A 23779-nucleotide genomic window follows, 5' to 3' on the forward strand; every position below is an offset into this window, starting at 1 on the left:
CTCACCAACTCTTCAAATATTCTTTATCCCTTTTGGTTTTTTTTCCCGGTATCAGGAACCGAACTCACGACCTTGAGCTTGCCAGGCAGGCGCTGTGCCACTGAGCTAAATCCCCAGCCCCCTCTTCAAATATTCTAAAAAACTCTCAATGATAAGCTTGAATGTTCGCTTACAACTAAAGATGAATGACACATAACCAACGTAAACGGGGGAGGGAGATGGTAGTGGCGACACCCCAGATTCCAAAGGTGAAGTGAGATGAGCCTGGGGAGGCGCACGTTAGGCAGTTACCATCTGGTATGAGTTCTAGCTAATATTTCCTAGACGCAGAGTTCAACTTCTAAAAAAGCAGTTTATTTCTTGGACAGAACAAATTCCAACTCAGTTGTTAAGTCTGAACCTTCAAACTCGGGAAGCTTTCCTCCAGGTCACCAGCAAAGGCCTTGTCCACTTCATGCAGGATTTTAATAAAGTCTTCCACCTTCGAGTCAAACAAAAGAATCAGATAAACAGAGTGAAGGAAAATGCGGTTTGAGATACTGACCGTTGACAATACAGATGCTCTGCCTGTGGTTTCTAAATAGTCCCGAGACAGCCAGACGGACAGACCCTGGGTAACAGCATGAGTACTTTCCATGCAGTCCCGCAGCATCGTGAAGGAAGTGACGACCCCTAACCATTTCGTCTCACTCTTGAGCTAGTGCTAATTCTCCCGATGCCTCCCTGCAGGGCTCACTACTGGAGTCTTGTCACCACCCTCCTTGCCAGCGCGGCCCCTCATGCCCTCATTTCGTAATGCCTTTCCCTGAAAAGCTACTATTTTGAAGTTGCCTGCAATACAGTAATGTGACGTCATGTGAAGAACCATAACCACCTATGTCTAATAATCTTACTTTTGTTTAATATATATGTTTTGTCTACTTCAAAAAGGGATACTTTAAATCCCATGTTGATTGCTTCCTCTGACAATTACTCTCAGGCCAGTATTATGAATTATGCAGCAGCCATCTTTCCAATCAAGCACTAAGTCCTGGGAAGTGCACTACCTTTCTTGACTACATCTTCAAAGGACTGGCGCTTACTTGAAAACATTTTACCGTGAAATGCAGCCCTCTATAAGGTCCCCAAACTCACCACAGGGTTATAGAAAGGAAGCAGGTTTTGAAATGCACAGGAACATTTCTGTTTGTTTAATTGGCCCTCCTTTAGTCCCTGAGCCACGGTCTCCTAAAACAAACCAAAAAAAAAGATCTAATGTCCAAAAAGGAAATTTTCTAAAGTTGTATCTGGTGAATTAATACAAATCAGTTTATACAATTACCGACCCAATAGGCACTTGAAATGTTCCAAACTCAACCCATCGTCATCAAGAGGCTTATGTGAATCAATAGCCTTTTCCGTGGCAGTCTTTACTTTAGGGGAGGGGACTCACTACCTTGGTTTCTACTGCACAAACCAAAAACCTGGGCACGGCCGAGACACCTCTCCTGCTGCTGACTCCTCCCTCCAAGTATTCAATTCTGCTCAGCTAAACCTCTCCCTTACCCCACCTCTCCTCTCTCCACACACATTTCGGCTGTCGCCATTTTTCGGATTATTCTTGAAGCTAACCAACCTTAAGAACCCACTGGTCGGTCCCCTGGCCTGCAGCTTCAACCCGCTCCAATACTCGCTACACTTTTAGAGCAACCTTTCTAAACTGATCACATCATCCAATGCTTTAAAAAGACTTTAGCAGTTCCTCAGTTTCCTCAAGATTAAACGCAAATTCCCTAAATATGACAAGCAAGAGTTACCATGATATATCCCTGGCTTATTCTCAGCCAACCCTCTGCTATACTTCTCAAAATGCAAATCAAAATAAGGCACAATTTATTACCTGTTGAAATTAACATAAAATAAGGGACAAGCACTTTTGGACGTCAATAGCATTTTGGTAGTATGCAGCCCTTATGCGTCATCTACAATGTCAAACCTAGTACTCTCACTTCTAAAACCCTGGCGAAAGCAATAACCCAAATCTGCAAAATACAGATATGGAAAACCAACAAAAAACTCAGTTCAGCAAAATAAAAACTTTTTAAAAGAAATATCCTTCGTGAAAATTCGTGAGTATGAATATATTCACCTGTTATATTCATAAATAGATTTTGTCTAAGTATCTGAATGGAAAGAGTACGTTCAAAGGAGGAATACACTAATAATCACTGAACATACTCAGGAAGAATTCTGAGCTCTAAAGAACTCTTTAGAAAAATTTTGTCACAAATTCCAAAAATTGATTATTTGGCTTTCAGTGAATTCATCTAGAGTAAAGTATTTATTCAGCATAACACACCTTGTAAGTTTTCAAAAACCATATACTGTACACTAGGTTACAAGTATATGAAAATGCATATATAAATATGCTAAAGTATATCAGTTGCCGTTTTAAGGTTATAAATTGATGATAAAACTTTTCTATTTTCTCAAAATAATATATTCAAAAACTAATAGCAGAGCTAGGGATATAGTTTGTGGTAGACCGCTTGCCTCGAACGCACAAGGCCCTGCACTACAAAATAAAAAAGGTAGCAATAATAAATTTTAGAGTATTAAGCAAACATGCTTTCTTCTGCTGAAGAAAGCACCAATACTTCTTTCCTACCTTTGTTAATGCCTGCAAAATATTAGAAAGAAATTCACACGAAATATCTTTTAAGATTTTCAAGTGGAAGTCATCTTGGGTTAAATCAGGCTTTTGAGTTCCTTCTGGGTTAGACTCTGTTGAGTTTTCTGATTTCTTCTGACAATGTTCCACATTTTCTAACACCCGAATTAGGCTGTCAATTAGAGGAAGATCAACTGTACAAAAATGAAGAGGCATGAAATCAGTGAAGTTTAGTTTTTCATTCATTCATCCATTCATAATGAACTCATACGATACACTATATTTTGGTACTACTGATAAAGTGCTAAGCAAGATCATTAAAGCATCACCCTTTAAGAGGCTTGTATTTCTACGTAATGCTTCCAAATAGTAAGTAGATTAAAGTAGACTATTTTGGATTTTGGTGAATTCTATAAAGGAAAATATCATCAAGCAGCTCAGCAGGGGAGGCTCTCTGAAGAGATAACACTGAACTGAGAACCAAAGGATAAGGAACATCAACAGTGCAAAAGGCCCAGGAAAACACACAGGCAAAGGAAACACTGGGAAGGTCTGAAGATCTAAATGTTAAAAACAGAAACCATCTGCTGGAAAACAGGTAAAACTCTTGAAGATATAAGCACAGACAAGGACTTTCTGAATAGAACTCCAACAGGATCATATAAAATTTAAAAAACATCCGCATAGTAAAGGAAACAACCAACAGAATAAAAAGACAACCTACAGAATGGGAAAAAACTGGCCAGGCGTGGTGGCACACGCCTGTAATCCCAGCACTCGGGAGGTTGAGGCAGGAGGATCCTTGCAAGTTCAAGACCAGCTTGGGCCACAAAGTGAGCTCAAGGCCAGCCTGAACTGCAGAGTGAGACCCTGTCTCAAAAAAAAAAAAAGACAAAAAAACAACAACAGCAGAATGGGAAAAAACTTTTATCAACTATTCCTCAGACAGAGGACTAACATCTATAATATATAAAGAATTCAAAATAATTAGACCCCCCAAAAAATAAAAGACCCAATCAAAAATGATCAAACAAAAATGAATAGACCCTTCTCAATAGAAGTACAAATGGCTAATAAGAATATGAAAAAATGTTCTACATAGCTGGCCATTAGAGAAATGAAAATTAAAACAATACTGAAATATCACCTTCCTCTAAAAAGAACAGCCATCATCAAGAAATCAAATAATAACAAATGCTGGTGAGGCTGTGGGGGTAAAGGAACCCTTTTATATTATTGGTGGGAGTGTAAACTAGGAGAACCACTATGGAAATCAGTATAAGAAGCCTCAATAACTAAAAATAGAAGCTCCATTTGATCCATATATTCACCTTCTAGGTGTTTTTCCAAAAGAGTCATCATATTATATGATATGTATGATACATGCATACCCATGACTATAGTGGCACAATTTATAACAGCTAAGTCTCAGAACTGGCCTGTATGCCCATCAACAGACGAATGGGGAAAGAAAAATGTGGTATTTATACACAATGGAGCACTACTCTGCCATAAAGAACAATAAACTGGAGGCATTCATAGGAAAATGGATGCACCCTGAGACCATAATATTAAGTGAAATAAATCAGACACATAAGCTCAAATACCATATGGTTTCCCTCACACGAGAAACCCAAAATACAAATGAAGAACAAAATCATGTACAGGTACAAATTCCCTATGAGGAATGTGACTGTTATGTACATCCAAAATGTACCAATAAAATCTAGTAAAAAAAATGCAGATTCTACAATGACTACCTTGGGGGGAAAAAGAGCAAAAGGAAAGCTAATAGGAAGTAGGGAGGTCTTTTTCAAGTGAAAAAAGGAATAAGAGATGGAGGATGAGAGGAGGGAAGGAAAGAAAAGGGGATGGGAAAAAATTGAAGGGGAGAAAAAAAAGCAGGAATGAGATTTGGAACGAGAAGGGGAGCAAGAGCTGGAAAGAGCAGGGAGGGACTGGCTGGGAGGGGGATGAAAAGAAAATTAAGACGTGTTATTTCCATGGGCCAGCTCCCCAGGGTAAAGGTCATCACCACATACTGCAGACATGTGGTTGAAAAGTGATATAAAGTAGATGGGAGACTATGATTAGACAAGGGGAAGGGAACAGAAGGTAGGAAGATAGAAGAGAGGGTAACAGGTGGGTGGATATGATCAAAATATGCTACATGCACATATGAAAATACATTAAAACCCAGTAGTGCACGCCTGTAATCCCAGCACTCAGGAGGCTGAGGCAGGAGGACTGTTGCAAGTTTGAGACCAGCCTGGGCTAAAAAGTGAGCTCAAGGCCAGCCTGAACTGCATAGCAAGACCCTGTCTCAAAAAGACAAAAAAATAAATAAATAAAACCCACTATTTTGCACAATTAATATGTACTCATAAGAATACATTAGAAAAAACTAAGTATCTAAAACACTATGATTATAATAAATAAATACAGCAGTGGAACTGTAGAGAATACATAGAAAATTTACAAAGTAGTAATGATAAGGTCGGGTTATTCATTAAATGATGCTGAGACCACTTAATCAGTCATTTTGAAAAGAGTTGAAATCTATCTCACACTTGACACCAGAATAAATTCTTGATGATCTCAGATTCAACTGTAATCACAGAAATGACTATGAAAGGCCATGTGTTTACAATGGAAAATATTCACTTTATAAGTAAAAAATGTTGGCTTAATAAGCAGTACCTAAAAATATAGATGCACATAAGTGCATGCTAACTATCTCTGGACGAGGGGATTACACACAGTATTTCCTTGATGCCCTCTTCTTTTCCTTCTCCTTCTTTGATATGACTGAATTCAGGGCCTTGCATATGCTCTATCCCTGAGCTATACTCCCAGCCTTTTATAAATTGATGCTTTAATACCTTTCATAAATTTTATAAATTTTTATATTGAGCATATAGTACTTTTATAATTAGAGGAATAAAAGAATTTTTTTAATTGGAAAAAATATGGGAGAAAGAAACCAAATGAAGAACACGCATAAGCTCTGACTTTAAATTTTGACAAGACCCAGCTGATTTTGGTGAGCAGCACGGACACCTGCCTTTTCCTGCCTTTAGGTATTCCTGTTCGGCCTGCGAAGCATAGATGGCCGACAACACGGAATAAACAGAGGCCAGCACCGTTTTCTGTTCTTGTAGGATGATGGGCGGGTCGTCCGACTGGCAGAATTCATGGCAGACCAGGTCAAAAAGTAAATTCCAAGTGTCTTTCCCAGTATCAGGACACTGTACTTAATAAAGATTATGAACAAAGAAGAAAGTTAGAAACAGCAAAACGAAATTTAAGAAATAGCCAATGATTAAATGAGTGACCAGACTGCACCCCAGTGAGCCATCTTACCGATTGCTTGAACTCCGTCATCCACTGTGGTCAGCAGCTGTAAGATATGCATGTAAACATCAAGCCCTTCTGGGTTTTCAGAACTAAACACAAAAAACAAAGGCACTGAATCAGTAACTTTACTGTCTAGGGAACTACAATTATTCACTCATTCAACAAATACTTATTACTGCGCTAGCCACCGCCATAGATGCTGAGGAGCAAAAGGGCAACAGAATAGCTGGGCATGGCTGGTACACATCTATAATCCCAGCACTCTGGGAGGCTGAGGCAGGAGGGCTAAAAGTTCAAGCCCAGCCTGGGCAATTAAGTGAGACCCGGTCTCAAATTGAAAAAATTACAATATAGAAAAGGCTAGGGATGTAGCTCAGTGCCAAGGTCCTGGGTTCAATCCCCAGTACCACATAAACACACACACACACACATACAAATGGTGGAAAACAAAACAAAATTACTTCTCACTAGAGCTTATAAAAATAAAAAACAACAACCTAGTACTATGTAATATAATCATACACAGGACAAGAAGCAAAAATTCTTTTTGGCTATGTCCCACAAAAGCAACAATCCACACACCTGCTAGGCAATACTTATCATTCTGGTTTACTTGAACAGTCAAAAAGTAACTCGAAACTTTTACAGTATGAAAAGCCCAGCTGCTGGGGATATAGCTCAGTGGCATAGGCACTTGCCTGGCAAGCCTGAGGTCATGAGTTCAATTCCTGGTTAAAAAAAAAAACAAAAAAAACACCACAAAAGGCCCAGCTGGGCATGCTGGCACATACCTGTACTCCCAGCACTCAGGAGGCTGAGGCAGGAGGATCGTTGTGAGTTCGAGACCAGCCTGGGCTACAAAGTGAGCTCAAGGCCAGCTTGAACTACATAGCAAGACCCTGTCTCAAAAAAAGAAAAAAAAAAAGAAAGAAAGGCCCAGTGCACCAAGCACCCACAGTACCATTCTTGAAACCTCACAAGGTTAACTTGGTTCCCTAGCTGAGAACACTACAACCATAAAAGTATAATTCTGATCAGTAACTGGTACACTCAGAAACTCAAAAGATTGGTTCTTCAAACAATTAAGTGAAAACACAGTAATGACTACAACAATGGTTTAACGGATGTTTATTTAAGTACCCACAATTAGCAGGCACTATGTTAGGGGCTGGGAAAATAGAGACGTGTGAAATGTTACCCCTTCCTTCGTGAAGCTTACAGTCTAAAAGGAAAGAAGAAAATTAAAGGTATAATTGTAATCAAGTGAAATGAAATTTCTTCCTTCTTTTTTTTTTTTTGGTACCAGGAATTGAACTCAAGACCTTGTGCTAGTCAGCCAGGCGCTTGTGCTGCTAAGCTATATCCCCGGCCCAAGTGAAATGAATTTAATGCTGGAGGAAGATGACAAAGCAGGTAGACTTAACCTAGTCTGAGCATCACGGGAGGTAATTTAAGAGAAATAGGGGCCGGGCATATAGCTCAGCAGCATAAGTGCCTGCCTCGCAAGTGCAAGGTCCTGAGTTTGATTTCCGGCACCAAAAAAAAAATTGAGAGTAAGAGAAAGAATATTTACATGGAAGCCTAAAGAAGCAAAGATGTGTTTGAAGTAAAGGACACATATTGTGCAAAGGCTTAGAAGCAAGAGAGCTCAGTTCAACTAAAAAAAGAACTTTACATGGCCAAAACAGAGTTTAAGAACCAAGGGTAGAAAGGCATCGTGCTGGGCTTTAAAGGTGTGTTTTAAAAAAATCTGAATCACCTCCTGAGGAAAGTGAATTGGAAAGTACAAGGCATGAAAGTGAGACGATGGGTGTGTGCTTTTCAAAGACAGCTCTACAGTCCAGGTAGTTCAGGTAAAGAATGTGCCAGCGGTCCAGGAGAAAGTTAGCAGGGCCTGGCTGCCCTGAGTGGGATCCCAGAAAACATCAGGGACAGGGCTTGAGGGCTGACTGGCCTCGGGAAGAGCTGGTAACAGCTTTTCCATCCCTTCCACGTGGTTGAAATGGGATAATAATTGCATCATTTATTGCTTAATACTACTAAAGAATTTTCCAGAAAAGATGAAAAGTTTCATCCTCACCTGATAAAAGACTAGATTAACTGCTTTTAATGTGGTGTATTAAGCACCAGGAATGCATTCTCAACCATTAGGCAGACTAATGTAAAGATTAATTTTCTCGTAATAAATTATTCCAATGAACTGTAAGAACTAGTAATCTCTCGGGCAAGACATCAAAACCCCGAACTAATCACCTGTCCAGATTGGCGTAGATAAAGTGTGATTGAAAAATCTGGTGAATATTTACATAGTTTTAAAAATTATTACAGTAAAAGACACACGGCTGTTAATCCCCCTCACAATACTCCTCCTCACTTCAAACACACTTTTCCATAGCTCTTGCCACTCCCTGACGCGGTTTTGGAAGTCCTCCTTTGTGTCTTTAGTTGCGCTGCCAAGGCCGCCCCAACGTTCTGACTTGATTCGAAATGTTCCCCTTGCATGCTCACTTTGACTTGGAGGAAGAGCCAGAAGTCATGGTGCCAGGTGCAGTGAATAACGTAGGGAAGGACGCGCTGCCGTGTTTTCACAAGCTGCAATTCTGTTATACGCCACTTGGCGCTGTTTGAGCATCTCACAAAGACAGTCAGGAAAGAGGACTTCCAGAACTGCTTCAGAAAATGGCAAGAGCAACGGGATACGTATGTTCAAAGTGAGCAAGAAAGCATTTGAAGGGGGATTAATGGCAATGTGTCTTTTCCTGTCATGTATTTTTGAAGTTTTAACATTAATTGTATATTACTATAAAACCTTGTACACAAGGAGCAAGACAACAAATGCTGCCCAATATTAATTGAAGTTGCTAAATGTTCAATGTAAAATAAAACAGAAGAAAATATTTTCTTGGGCTGGGTGTGGTGGTGCACATTTGTATCCCAGGAGGGATCTCAGAAGGCTGAGGCAGGAGGATCACCGCAAGTTTGAGGCCAGCCTGGGCTATACAGTGAGTTCAATGCCTGAACTACATAGGGAAATCCTGTCTCAAAAACCCAAAATTGAAAAAGAAAATATTTTCTCTTTAATTTAAATTACATACGTTCGCAACGGTTTTAAGACAATAACTACAATTAACACTGAACCATCACAGGTAACTAAAGCATATCAGAACAAGTACTCTGAATCTTTAACATTGCAGAGTAGATGTACTGTCACCACAAAGATTAGTAGTGAACCAAACCTAACCAATAAACCTGCCAAAAAGAAACTAGGACTTTCACAATTAAAGATATTTCTAGCAGTGGATTTTCCCAGAATCTCCCACACACGGAAGAGCTCACCTACCGTACTTGTTTGGCAGCTTCCAGGACACAGGGCACGATCTTAAACACCGGCTGCTCTTCAGAATCTTCCTGCGGTTGGTCCAGAGGCAGAGCAGCCCCATTTCTAATCCATTCCAACATTAGTTTCTCGTCCAAATCAAAGAGCTTATCCACAACCTCCCCCACCTTCACCAGCAAGTCAGCTGCAGAGAACACAGGTGCTGAGATGAGAAACAAAATCTTTAAAGCAATAAGGCTAAGCAAAATTCCTAAAGCTACAGCAAGAAAGCCAAATCTTGCCAAAGCAACACATATTCCAAAAGTGATTTCTTTATGCACTGTGCTTAAACTTTCTTATCTTTCTTCGTTTTTAGTGGGGGATTTATCAGTGTCCTGCAAATCTGAGAATAAATTTTATGGCTTGAATCAAACTACCTTCTCTTGCGTTAGCCTTTTAAGTGACTTCCAGAAACAGTTACATGGTTGACTAACAAATATAATCTAAAACATTTTTTAGGGCCAGGAATATAGCTCAGCAGCACAAGATCCTGCCTGGCAAGTGCAAGGTCCTGAGTTCAAGTTCCAGCACCAAAAAAAAAAAAAAAAAAATTTTAAATAATAAATAAATAAATAAAACACTGTGTAGACTACATGGCGACTTACCATTTGTTGAACTTGACATGATGAAACAAATGCTATCAAAAATAGCTGGATATTCCCGGATCCTTTCAACCCAGACACTGGCCACTTCTGTCTGGGAAAGGCAAGTAAGCAACAACCTACATGATAAATGTAAGCTTAATATCTAGCTTCTAAAAACAGCAAAGGGAGCTTAACTGGGGGAATGGGAGAAAAGTTATTAAGAGATCATGATGCTGACATGAACTCAGTGATGTGAAAAGGTGTACACGACACTCTGTTACGTGAAACAGCAAGTAACAAAATGGCACATATAGCACCGCCAATTTTTCACTTTCAAAACTATATTAATGTATAGAGATAATCTCTCTCTGGAAGTAAGACGCTGAGCACATTTTTCTTTTGAACTGAGTGTTTCTTTTTCTTACTTGTGCTGGTATAAAATGCCTCTAAGTGGAAGAAATCAGGAAATGTTTTAAGTATGTAAGGTCATGGGAGCTTGATTGTAATAATCATGTCACACAATATATATCCATCTCAAAACATGATGTACACTTTATATATGATTTTGTCAATCATACTCAACAAAATAATTTTTAAAAAACTGTAATGGAAATTCAAGAATTGATTTGCCTAGATTCTTTTTTGGGTGATGGTATGGAATCCACGGAAAAAGCACAGCATACCTGCTTGTCTCCAGCAGAGTAGGCGGGTCTGAATCATACAAACAGTGCAGTAACACCTGCCTGCGAAACAAAACACGGAACCCATGTGCTTCACTAAAACACTAGGGTTTTGACTGATTTTTAAAACATTTTTATTATCAGATAAAAATGCAGAGAACTTTATAATCAAATATCCATGTTTCTAAGAAATAGAACAGTGCTGCTTAGCCATAGCTCCTGGGTGTCCCATTCCAAATCACAATTTTTCCTATCTAGGAAAGGTCATCCTGACTTTTCTAGCAATCGTTTTCTCACTTTGCTTTCTAGTTTAGCTATTTTATGTACACTTTTGGCTTTGCTTTTGAACTTTATATGAAAGAAAAAATACTTTGTTATTTTCTTAAAACACCTTTCAGTTATCTATAAATCTTTTCTGTTTCAGAGTGACACATAGTAACTACACATATTCATAGGGTACAGTAGGATGGTTCAATACATGTATATACATTCTTGGGTCTTATTTTTGCTCAAAACCATGTATATACATGTACATGTTGTTCTTTGACTCATTGTTGCAGAACATTCCATTACAGTACAACTTACTTTTTCAGGCTACTGTTCACATTTAGGTTGACTATAATTTTGGGCTGTTTCAAGCAATACTCCTATAAAAATATTTGCATAAGGGATAATGAGGGTGTAGTTCAGTGGTAGAGCACTTGCCTAGCATGCACAAAGACCCTAGATTCAACTGTCAGCACCACAAAATAGTGATGATGATGATGAAGAATCAGTAGTAGTACAAGCAGTAGCAGTAGTATCTATGTATGACTACCCTGCAGTACACATACACAGCTTCTCTTATGGTACCTAAGAGTCACACTGCTGGGTGATTGCATGTGCACACATTCCAAGTCAGCTACATGATACCCAAAGGCCAGGTGTTCTAGTAAGTGAACACATTCACGTTCCATTACTGCTGCAAACTCCTAATGCACTCCAGATACCTGTCCCCATCTCCAAGTTTGCTTCCACATACTCTTCCCCATTCTGCATCCTGCTCACCACCTGCTGATGATGCAGGTCCCTTCACAACGCAGAAAATGGGGGTAAATCCTGAACCATGCTCACGCACAGTGTGGAAACCCCACGCCACCACCAACATAAAAGGAAGTTCCTGGAGAGTGCTTACTGAGATGAAGGAAACACTATATCTCATACTATTCCATCTCTCCAATTAATAGGATATTCTTAGGGGTATGAAATATGAACCTAATTTAAATATAAGTATTATGTAGCAAGACTTACCCAAGATTTTTATCACTGCTGATGGACACACATATCTCCTGGAAGCAGGCCATATTACCTAAAATTCCCACACAGATTTCCTGCCAAATCAAATTTCACAGGTCACAATGGTTGTAAAGTGAAAGAGCCAAAATTAATACATACAGTATATATATGTATTATTTGTATAGTGCAGTAACTCATATAGTATAATAATTCATACAGGTTCACACTGTGCACGTCTTAAGCAACAGACTAAGTTTAAAATGGTTTATAACAAACAGAGAATTTAGTGAGCAAAGAAGAAAAATAAACTGAGAAGTACGATGTTAAAGGACTATTCCCTGCTTTATCACACAGGAGCAACACAATATAGTTATGACTATCTGGTTTCCACAGCTGCTAAATCGAAGTATGGATCTTCCTGATCAAGTTCTTATAACCCAAGCAGTGCCATTACCTAGTAGTGCTCAATAAACATCTTCTGACTAACTTACTGATTGATAGCCAATAAGAAAAGCTCCAAGAGAAAAATGAAATGTACATACTTACTCTTAATCGAGGACACTTGGACTTGGCCAGTACTCCCATAAATATGTCAGGAGCATTAAATTCTTGCAGAAATAAGGCCACATCCTATAAACAAAAATGGTATTTACCTAATTTATTTTTCTACACAGCAAGAATTCTCCATAACTTATTCAAATACATTTGCTGATTACTAGATCTTAAGCCAGAAGCTGGGGGTAAGAGGGGCAAGGATGAAACTCATAATTCCTATCCTTCAAGAACTTAAAACATGATAAAGGAAACAGCTAAGAATCATTGCTGGTTCCCATTCAAAAATCAGAACTTGTGGTTTCAAGATCCTCAACAGAAAACAATTTCTGATCACAATGTAACTCCAACAGCCTCAAGTCTTCCCAGAGTCTACTCACTCTAGGGCACCATCTACAGGCACACCACAGAGGTGAGTGAACATGGAGTGGACACATAATGCAAATTGGGCCAAATCTGCTCCAGGAATGTGGGACACAAAGATTATATCAGTTAGCTGGGGGAATGGCGCTGTGCACTGTCGAACAGTCATAGGCCACATAATGAAGCTTTGAGCAGTGACAGCACATACGACAGTGGGCCCATACAATTACATTGCCTAGTAACGTCATGCTGGCTCAGTATGAGTGAGCACACTCCATGACATTCATAGGACAAAAATGCAGATACCTTCAGAGACAAAGTCTTAGCGTGTACTAAACTGTACCATGTCCCAGTACTTCACTCCCTGGACCATATACTAGAGTTACAGACGCTAACTAAAGTCTTGCCTCAAGAGTCAAACATCGAACCTTTAAGAAAAAAAAAACTCTACTCACTACTTTTCTACACAAGAGTTTTTTCACAATTGCATTTCCAGCCTCATACCTCATCCATTGACATATCCCATACTTTGCAAATTTCATTCTCCATTTCTTCATCAAGCTCCATCTGCTGCTCCTCACCATCTGGGTTGGAGTTGGTGTTTTCAGGTGTAACAACCTTGAGAAGCGGGAATAAAAGACATGAATAAAACCCACCCACAGTAATTTCCCAAGTATTACCCTATAACCATTTAGAAGTCACCAAGAGACTATCTTCAAAGTATGTTTCCTTGCAAAAAAATTATTTTCAAAAATCAGGGCCTTGCTGGGGATATAGCTCAGGGACAAAGCACCTGACTGGCAAGCGCAAAGTGCTGAGTTTGCCTCCTGGTATAAAATAAATAAATAAATAAATCAGCACCTTGGGTAGATCTGTTCATTCATCATCCATGGAGTAAGTACCATTACTATGTACTGAAGTAGAAATTCAGGATGAATGAACTATAACCCCTTCCTTTCAAGCAGTTTATAATTAGTGGGGAAGGATATGTGAACCAGTAGACACAACAGAAAATGCTAAGTGGCTCAATTGAATCGTGAACAAAAAGTTGTAGCAAAAATGATGGACGGATCACTTATTCCTGGAAGAAGTTGGGAGAGGGGTCACTTTTCTTAGCAGGTGGTTATTTTACAGCTAAATCTTGGAAAGAGAATAGAAGCTTGTCATGTGAAAAGGAGAACAGCATTCAGAAGTAAGCACAAGAGTTCAGGGTAGAACTGCCTATGGACAGTTTTTTGGTGCTGGAACACACTATCACAAGCAGATGAGGCTGCAAAGATTGCTAAGAGTCCTACACATCAAGCTAAGAAAAATACCTCTCCTCCAGGCCAGAGGAAGGAACAGAAGTATCCACAGCTTTTAAAAATGTTATTCTGCCAGCCGTGTAGATAATGGACAGGACAAGCCCGGCGTGGCGGCACACGCCTGTAATCCCAGAACTCGGCAGGCACAGGCAGGAGGATCCCGTGAGTACGAGGTCAGCCTGGGCTACATGCTGCGTTCAAGGCCAGCCCGCACGGCCTAGTGAGACCCTATCTCAAATAAACAAAGAAGAAAAAGAAAGAAAGAAATGGACAGGACAGAAACTGGAAGCAAGGAAAACAGTGAAGGCAGTGTGGAGAGGAAAACAAAATTACCGAGAGCCTCCAATAAACAAACACCATGAGAAGCACTCCAGGATCATTATCACCTCATTTAACCTGCGCAAAAGCCACATGTGGGATATTATCGTATTATCATCCTGTTCTATAGAAATTGAGAGAAACGGAGGCCATGCGTGTTACCGATGTGACCGAAGTCACGCACAAAGCAGGTGATGCTCCGAGTCTTTCCTACCAGAGCTGCGTGATTCCAAACTCAGCATTCACTTCACTGCAACAAAAGTCTGTGACGCACATAAACTAGGCCTGGCACACACATTTCAGAAATAGCAGTGGGACTGAGCAGCAAAACTCAATGCATTTCCAGGGCAGAGTTCTGGGAGAACTGCAAAAGTGGGATGGGACAACCGCGCGCGGTGCAGCATCCCCGCCGCTCAACGTCGCTTTGTGGGAGGCTCCACCGAGCGGCGCCAGCTCGCACACCTGGATGAGCCCGGAGAGGACACCGAAGAGCCAGTGCTTGCTGTAGACGGTGCTCCCGATGCAGTCTACCCCGGCCACCTCGGCATCCTCATCTTCCCGATTCGGGGGTGGCGGCGACGGGTTACGGTCCATAACACCGCGCGCTCCTACTGCCCCAACGCTGCACCGGAAGCCGCGGAGGAAGCGAGCATCCTCCTCGCGCTAGAGGGCCCGGCGCGCTCGGCGCTGCTACCGCCACAGCGCCCCCTGCTGCCCGGAGTCCCGACGACCTGGGGGTCTGGCTAAGGGCCATTTCTCCCATCCCTACTATAATCTACCCTGCCCTACCCTACCCTTCACTACCCTACCTCCGGGCCTGGGCATGATTAGATTCATAACTGTTATTTGTCACCTTCCCTGGATCAGAAATTTGATTTCTTTAAAAACCCTTACCCTGGGGCTGGGGATTTAGCTCAGCGGCACAGCACCTGCCTGGCAAGCACAAGGTCATGAGTTTGATTCCCTGTGCTGGAAAAAAAATAAATAAATAAAAATAAAAATAAAAACCCTTACCCAGATATAAGAAGGCCTAGAACAGCCCAGTGTCTCTAGTACAGAAGTGAATCTCGAAACCATGGTATCTATTGCATTTGCTTTCCAACCCCTAGACTCTTCAAAAGTCTTCAACATGTTCTACCTGTGGCCCCTCCTCCTCCCCTCTGAGACTGGGTATCACTAAATTACCAAAGCTGGCCTCGAACTTGTTATCCTAATGCCTCAGTCTCCCAGCTAGCTTGGACTATCGGTGTGTCCCACCATGCACAGCTTTTGCCACTCTTCCAGATATCTGTAGGTTCTGACTTCTCGCAGGTGTGACTAGAATCCTAAGAAAAATAGAAGTCACACCTGGGAGAAGATCATATGTGCAAAGTGCTACTACTAATTTTTGAGGAAATAAATTGCCTTTTGTCATAAATGGAGCATTCTGTCTCTAATTTTATCTTTCCTCAAATGATCATTTCACATGAAGACTAAAGTGGATGAACTGTTTGCTCCTCTGATGGCTACAGCCAATTTAGCCATCTAAGCTCTGCTCCTCAAAGGAACTGGGTGCGAAATGGCTGCAAAAAGCAGCCTCCCCTGCAGTGCACAGTTCCTGTTGCTTATTTGGGCTGCTCTGAGAAGCCTTAGAGACAGCCATTTCTAGAGGATGCCCATGTCTCTCACATTGTGCTATTCCCAATCTGCGCTCCAGACAGGTATGCAGTATACTTTCGAGAAGCTCCAGCGAGCAGTAGCTACTATTCACATTGGCCTAGTCATCATGGCCATTTGCAGTGGGCTGCAAAACTAGGAGGATGTAATTGAGGTCCTAAACAGGGCAAGCTCAAGTTTCCTGACCACCAGAAGATCAATCACATTGCAAAGAATGGGGGCTTTTCCAAAGTAATGCAGATGAACTTGAAGACAAAGTGGCTGAGAAACAGGTCATCCAGGATAGCTGTAGGGTCAAATACATCCTCAGTAGCTGTTCCCTGGACAAGTGGCAGGCCCTGCTCTCCTGAGGGCTTCCACTACGGTGCACCTCCTTAATTACACCCACCAATGAACCCTAATTTCTGACTCAAAAAACACCCCACAAACAAAAAGTTACCTCCGATTGCAATAAAATCAATGGCATTGGGATGACAGCCTTGGCAGCATCTTCAAAACACAGATTAGAAATTGCCACCAACCTCTGTAAATAATCATCACACAGAAGGTGTCAGTAGTTGACCATACAGAGCTCTTCCCAGTCCTTGTCAAAGTCCAGGAAGTTTAAATTTGTAATCCTATGGAAAAGTTACTGGAATCTGAGCAAGTTATTCCAATCTACCACTCCCAATGCGGTGCATGGTGAGGATAAGTAGCTGTGGGGAGCCAACGGGTCCTAAGTCCAGCTCTGATGAGGGCTGAGTGAAACAAAGGCCTCAAGCCAGGGCCTAACCCAGGTTTCATTAACTTGTGAAGCAGGGAGTGGCTGGAGGTTAAGTGACTGTGAGAATGGCAAGAAGTATGTGAGTGCTGTGAGCTGGGCTAGGTACAAGGTCTGAAACCACTTCTACAATATGCAGAGAGAAGAATAGGATACGAAGAAAGACTAATCTGCATAACACAATTCAGGACAGTGTCTAATGTTTTGGGGTTGATGCTTCAGCTCTGATGTGTAGTCTTTTATGCCCTACAAAGTCATAGCCTCTTCTCAGCATGCTTGATCCTAGCAGACAGCTCCACACTTGGAGCGAGGCTCTCCCTCCCACCCACCTCACGTGGTTTTTGGGAGCTACAGGCCAGAGAAACACTGACATGTGCTCTTGCTTCAAAGACTACACATCAGCTCGTCTGCTGGACTGATTTGCATTGCTTAAAGCCAACTGAAGGGATAAGGAAGAGTGCTAGCCAGCTCTGTATATATCAATACATGCAAATAGGGCCAGGATTAGCCAAGATGGAGATAATTGCTCTTCTTTCAAGGAGAGTCCTCCAGGTGGTTCTGCACGGGTGATGACACAGGAGAATATGAGGAATTCAGAACATTTTGAAGGAAATATGGAACTGATGCCCAGATCCCTGCAAAGAAAGACTTGCTGCCCGGCTACAGGGAATATGTCAACAGACTGTGCCCAGCTATCAGCTCCTTTAGGGCCGGCCAAACTGCAGAGCAGCTCCTTTCTTCCAGGGACAGCCCTCACCTGGTGACTGAGCAGTGGGTTAGGGATTCCGCGGTGTGGTACAAAGGCCTAGTAGGTTCAGCCTAATTTGGGACACTCCCACCAAGGCTTCCTGCCAGGTTGCCACGGCCTTGTGAAGCCTGCACAGTGCTTCTACTTCTCTTTCCACTCCTCTTTCTGTGCTTTTCTGCACAAGTGGTTTATTGATCCTTGAATATCTTGAATCCCAAACCCTACGAAGCATCTACATCCAGAGAACACAACTAGGACAGTTGGTACATCTCCTTCCCACTTCAAGGGTTACCACTGATGTACTTAAATCATGCAGGTGGCTGTGGTTCTTTTTTTTTTCTCTTTTTTGAGACAGGTCTCGCTATGCAGTTCAGGCTGGACTTGAGGTCACTTTGTAGCCCAGGCTGTTCTCAAACTCGCAGCAATCCTCCTGCCTCAGCCTCCCGAGTACTGGGATTACAGGTGTGTGCCACCAAACACTGCATGGTTCACTTTTGAGAGTATGTAAGTGAGCTCAGATTTATAAATAGGACACCCACAAAGCACTTAATCCATGGACATGGATTCATAGTCCAGAATTATCCTGAAAGTTTTAGCTGTGTAGTCAGTGGCTGAACAATGTTTGCTTGGGTCCACCTGGCTCTGTGAAAATGCAGTCATTCCCTTAAAACTCTGGAGATCAGAGCTAATCATGCTCCTCGGTGGTAAGCATGGCAGTAAGACTGACATGTGTCCTGACTGAAATGCCTCATGTGTAGAAGATCAACACACCAAGAAAAGTTATATAATTCAGGAAATAATGAATGCTGAGTATCTATTACATGCTGAGAACTATTCTAGGTACTAAGGTTGTGGCAGTGAAGAAAAGAGAAAAATTCCAGCCTTTGATAGACTTGTATTCTGATAGGAGACGGCAACCAAGCAAATAAGTAAAATAGATAATGCGGATGGTAGATTAGTAACTGACAGCCCCTAGTGGATTTTGTCTCCTGAGCCCCATATGCTTGGGTGGGTTCCTCCCTTCTCCCTCACACTATCGTGGCCACGTGACTCTATTGGCGAGTGGGACATTGGCAAATGTGATACGAGCAGATGCCTGGTGAATGCTTGTTTATCCTGGGACCCACCCTCTGGAGGCTTCACCATGTGAGTGCCCAGTCCTGTCTCTTTAATAATGAAAAACCGCATGGAGATAGAGATCCAGCAATCTCAGCTGCCGTGATCGGCACCTACCTACCTTCCAGCAGAAAACACCTGCATAAGTGAGCTGGTAACACCAGCAAAAAACTCCCACCGGCCCACAGAATCATGAAGAGTGGCACCTCTTTTTTTTTTTGGCGCTAAGTTTTGTAATATCTTGTTACTCTAGTAATAGGTAATTAACACAATTTGTAAGGAGGCAATAACTTCTGAGAAGAAAAATAAAACAAGGAAAGAGGGAGCACTGTCATCTATCAATACTCCTAATGCAGTGTGGTCCTGGTACAAGGACAGGCATGTGGATGAATGGAATAGATCCCTACACCCATGCTCCTTTGCCTATGGGGACACTTGATATATGATGGAAGTGGAAATGCAAAACAAGAAAAAATACCCACAGGGTGAAATATTTAATGATTACTACTTCAAAATAATATGTAGAAAAGATTAAAACTAAGTCTTTAACAAAAGTCTGTTTGCATGGCTTGAAGAATTAAAGGAAACTAAACTAAAACTAAAAACTGAAATGTAAAGCTTCTAGAAGAAACTGCTGTACAGTGGACTCTTTTTATAAAATCATAAATAGAAAAGGTTTGCTTAAAACAGTCAAAGCCAATCTTTCATGGAAATGATTGCTACATTTTGCACTCTAGTTTAACATACATCAAGATAGTTTTTCTTAAAGCTTCAGGTTAGAAGGAAATTTCTGTAATGTATGATTGACATGAGTACAGTATATCAAATAATTTTTTAAAAGTTCCATTAATCACTAAGAAAGAGACAACCCATTAGGAAAAAATGGACAAAATATAGAAACAGGAAATCCGCAAAGCAGGAGCTAAAATTGAAGGAAATATATAGAGAGATACTCAATTATGATTTATTTGAAAATCACAGAAGTATAATTTAAAATCATTATGAATTATTATTTTACATCTACAAAGCTGGAAAAATCTTTAAATCTGACAGTGGCAAGTACAAGTGCGATTGTAGAGAAGCAGGAACTGTCGTACACTGAAGAAGACTCACATTTAGCAAAATTACTTCACAAAAAAGTAATTTTCAAGAGTGGAAACCCATTTCTTTGAGATGTGAAGTCAGTTTAGTGGATCATTGCTAGCATTTTTTAAAGACACAAACTAGACTACGCCAGAAGAAAAAACGTCAGGGGCCACCATGTGTACCAAATATTAGCGCTGTTTAACAAAACCTCTATTTTAGTTACACACACACACAAAGTGAATTGTCTCATAAAACTATTGTTGGGATATATACATTCACACTAAAGCAGAAAAGCTCCTTTTATTCTGTTTTGATTTTTCCAACCTGCCCCATATAACATGGCCTCCTCCCTTGTTCCCAGATGCCGGCAGTTCACTTCCTGGTTCTTCATCCACCCAGACATCTTGTACACTAGGTTTCCATTTCCCATTGGACCAACCATGCCCCAAAGGCATGGGACCTGCCCTGCCCTATCAAAAACCTGCAGTGCTGAATCTGTACCTCCTGCCTGTAAAAGCCTGTGAAAAGCCCAGACCAACAGAGACAAGCCTGGCTTTCCTTGTTGTTAACAGGGAGACCATCCAGGGCCACTGGTATAAAATAAAGCTGCTCACTGCCTCCAAATGCTGGGGGTCCTTGCCATAGCAACACAGGTCCTGTTTACAGACAATCATATTGACATCTTTAAGCAAGTCAGTTGTTGCTGGTTTATGCTATACAGCTCATCTTAAATTTAAACATCTACTCATATATTTTTATTAAAATAATTTAAAAAGAAGAGATTAGTCTAAAATTCATTTGTAAGTTTCCAACTTTTATTTAGTCAGATACCCACATATGTACCTTGAGTATCTTTTTTTTTCCCCTTTGGATCTCATGTGCACAGCATTGGATCAATCACTTGCTTGGTATTTTCATAAGATGGTTTCATGTTCTCTGGAGACAGCAGGCATTTAAAGCTGATCTGTATGTCTATTTTGGATGCTTCATAAGCACCCTGCTTCAGGGCTGGAGACAACTCCCTACCGTTCCCTTGACACATGATGTGGTCTCCTCAACTATATGCCTGCTTCTTCCTCAGCCCCTTACCACTCTCCATCCCCCCATATAGACTTCAAATGGGATCCATACATTCATTGTGAGGATGCATGGGGTGGTACTGGAAATAAATTCCTTGAAGGAATGATTATGTGAACTCATATATACAAAAGTGGGATTTTTGTTGTTGTTGTTGCTTTTGTTTTGTTGTGTTATGTTTTGCTGCACTAGGGATGGAACCCAGGGCCTTGAAAGTACTCTAACAATGAGCTACACCTCCAGCCTGTGAAAGTGTTATGGCTCAGATCTCAACTGCCCCCCATGGCCCATGTGCGTGGAAGGTGATTGGATTATGGGAGTTGAGAGCTGACTGCTGCTGGGAGGTCCTGTGGGGAGGGTGCCTGAGAGGGGATGTCTCCCTTCCTGCATCCTCCCTTCACTTTCTGCTCCCTGGCTGCCACAAAGTGAGCAGCTTTCCTCTGCACACCCTTCCCCATGCCCTTTCTCTGCAGACATTTCCCCATGCCGTTTCTGGCTTGGAGCCGGCTGACCACAGATGGAAACCTCTACACACTGTGAGCTTACACAAACCTCTCCTCCATTAAGTTGCAGTGTTGGGTGATGGGTCTCACTTATGTGAAAGCAGGTAGGACAAAAAGTGGTTCATCAACTGTCACTTTCAATACAATTGCTATTTATAGCAACTGCTTAAGATTGTTGGCACTAGCATCAAACTAGCAACATGACTGGGAGATCTTGTTTAAACTCTGCCGTTAGTGTCCTCAACTCAAAAATAAGGAAATGAAAGTGTGAGGATCTGATGGGATAAGACAAGAAATTGCTTAGAGCAGAAACTGGGCTGTAGTCACCTCACCATGACTGGAAACTGACATTTTTGTTACTGTCATCACTAACCAGTGTTAGAGGAGCTTAACGCCAACCAGCAGGAGGACTGACATACTGGCCAACAACTCTCACAAGGATGGATAGGGGTTTCCAGGAGGCATGAACAGAATGTCACAGAGACAGTCACTGTTATGGATTTGGGCACTGAGAAGTGATGTTCTCTCTTGGTCTGAGTCAAGGAGTGGACAAGAGGACAGGGAAACGGCTTTGAGAGATATTTCTTAATACCATAAGCAGGGACTGATTAACACTATCTTCAGGAAGGAGAGGGTTGGAATGGGCATATACTCCTGGAACTAGACCTCCCGGGCAAGGAGAGAGACCAGTGAGGACTCCAGATTCTGCAGAAAAGCAGAGAAGACACAGCACACTGGATGGATCAGATGGCTGGAGACAGAACCTGCAAACACTTCATGTTAATGTGAGATCCCAGGGCCAGCAATACCAAGGGAAGAGAATCTAATTTGGAAAAGAAACTGTATGGGGTTTGTGAAAACACCCCTCTCTAAGATTCCAGGATCTTAAAGGATCAGGGAAAGGGCATAACCTTGGGTGTTGGGTTAATAACCCTTAGTAATTATGGGCTGATAAGGCCCATAATCTCCCAAAGGAGTGGATGGCGAAGGCTTAAATAAATGAGACAAAGAAAATGATTTTAGGCCTCCAGGAGAGTATTAACACTCCAACAGAATTTGACATTTTTTGAATTAAGGCAACTTTTTGGGGTAGCCCATATTCATTAAGTTTTCAAACAAAGAAAGCAAATACTGAGGAAAATGCAGGAATCTTGAGCAGGACCTTGGGAGAGTTTTCCCAACTAGTAAATTATGTCAATCAGGAGGACCACCTTATCTTTAGCTTGGCATTTATTGCAGGAATGTGGAGCCTGCAGCTGCAGTCTCCTTTTAGTAAACTGGGCTTGGAGCCAAATATCCTCAACTGTGGCCTTATCTTGTCCTTTGAGGAGTCACAGCTTCACAGGCCAATACAGGCCTCTGCAGGGACCAGTGTCTCATAGAGGTTCACTTACTCTCAGTCTGCTGTCCATCTCCAGAGAAGGCGCCTAGGTTTGGACAGCTCCCAAGTAAACATAAAAAGCCAGTTGGTTAATATTAAATCCTGCTCGGAGCCACTTTGTACTGGTCTCCATTGCTTGGGCTCTCCTCTGACTCTAGCGGTGGTCAGTGTTGAGGCCTGTGCCCAGCAAGCTGGAGCGCTTCTGCTTTTGGATGTTTTCTTTCAATTAGTTTAGTGTCAGTTGTTTTGTAGCCTAGTAGAAAAGGTTGGAAATTGTTTCTCCTGTACTTCCTGGAATTGTGGGTACAAAATCAGAGTTGTTTGCCTGTTAGAAGAGTTAAATGTCTCTGTCAAACCATCTACTTCTGCTATTTTCTTTGTGAGAAGAATAAAGTTTTTAAAATAATTATGAGATAATTCTTATTTTCATTCCTTTTTTCATATTTGTGAGTTGTTTTTTGTAAGATTTTTCAAATTTTTATTTAGTTTTAAACTTTAGGGGCTAGGGATTTAGCTCAGCGGCACAGAGCCTGCCTAGCAAGCGTGAGGCCGTGAGTTCAATTCCCGGTACCGGAAAAACAAAACAAAACAAAACAATAAACTTCAGTGTTTAAGTTGCTCACAAGATGCTCTTACCACCTCCATTTTATGGAATATATAATCTAGGCATGTAGGAGCTTGGGATTTAGTGCAGCGGCACAGTGCCTGCCTGGCAAGCGCGAGGTCATAAGTTCAATCCCTGGTACCAGAAAAAAAAACCAAACCAAACAAACAAACAAAAAAATAATCTAGGCATGTAGTGGTCCATGTTGTGCTATATGTACGGACAGGTAATTGTGTCTCTGATTTCTATTTTATGACTAGCATCTTATCTCATTTTGTAAAATGTAAAATAGAAACAATCATATTCTTTGATCATTCACAGGGCCCAAGCTTCCAATAAGAACATCACACGCTGTTCCTAGATCACAACAACAAATTGGATTTCACAAG

At 41.4% G+C, this 23779-nt stretch overlaps 1 protein-coding gene across 1 annotated transcript; it reads right to left on the reverse strand.

Moving 5' to 3' along the window:
• Positions 1-332: 332 nt before the first annotated feature.
• Saal1 (serum amyloid A-like 1) lies at positions 333-15103 on the reverse strand. The gene is made up of 12 exons (XM_005380399.1): positions 14922-15103; positions 13342-13455; positions 12469-12552; positions 11938-12017; positions 10651-10710; positions 9989-10104; positions 9348-9528; positions 6014-6096; positions 5715-5903; positions 2648-2844; positions 1135-1227; positions 333-481 (listed from the first exon to the last, which is right to left on the reverse strand). Exons 1-12 carry the CDS (start codon positions 15051-15053, stop codon positions 389-391), a joined length of 1422 nt encoding a protein of 473 aa, XP_005380456.1. The 5' UTR covers positions 15054-15103; the 3' UTR covers positions 333-388.
• Positions 15104-23779: the final 8676 nt, after the last annotated feature.

The sequence above is a fragment of the Chinchilla lanigera genome, unplaced genomic scaffold (genome assembly GCF_000276665.1).
Source record: "Chinchilla lanigera isolate Chin_1 unplaced genomic scaffold, ChiLan1.0 scaffold00013, whole genome shotgun sequence".
Taxonomy (NCBI): domain Eukaryota; kingdom Metazoa; phylum Chordata; class Mammalia; order Rodentia; family Chinchillidae; genus Chinchilla; species Chinchilla lanigera.

Coding starts and splice junctions, on each gene's coding strand:
- Saal1 (XM_005380399.1), bottom strand. CDS start 15,053: ATGGACCGTAACCCGTCGCCGCCACCCCCGAATCGGGAAGATGAGGAT. Junction 10,105..10,650: donor ACTCTGCTGGAGACAAGCAG/GTATGCTGTGCT, acceptor TTTATCATGTAG/GTTGTTGCTTACTTGCCTTT. Junction 5,904..6,013: donor TGACGGAGTTCAAGCAATCG/GTAAGATGGCTC, acceptor ATCTTTATTAAG/TACAGTGTCCTGATACTGGG.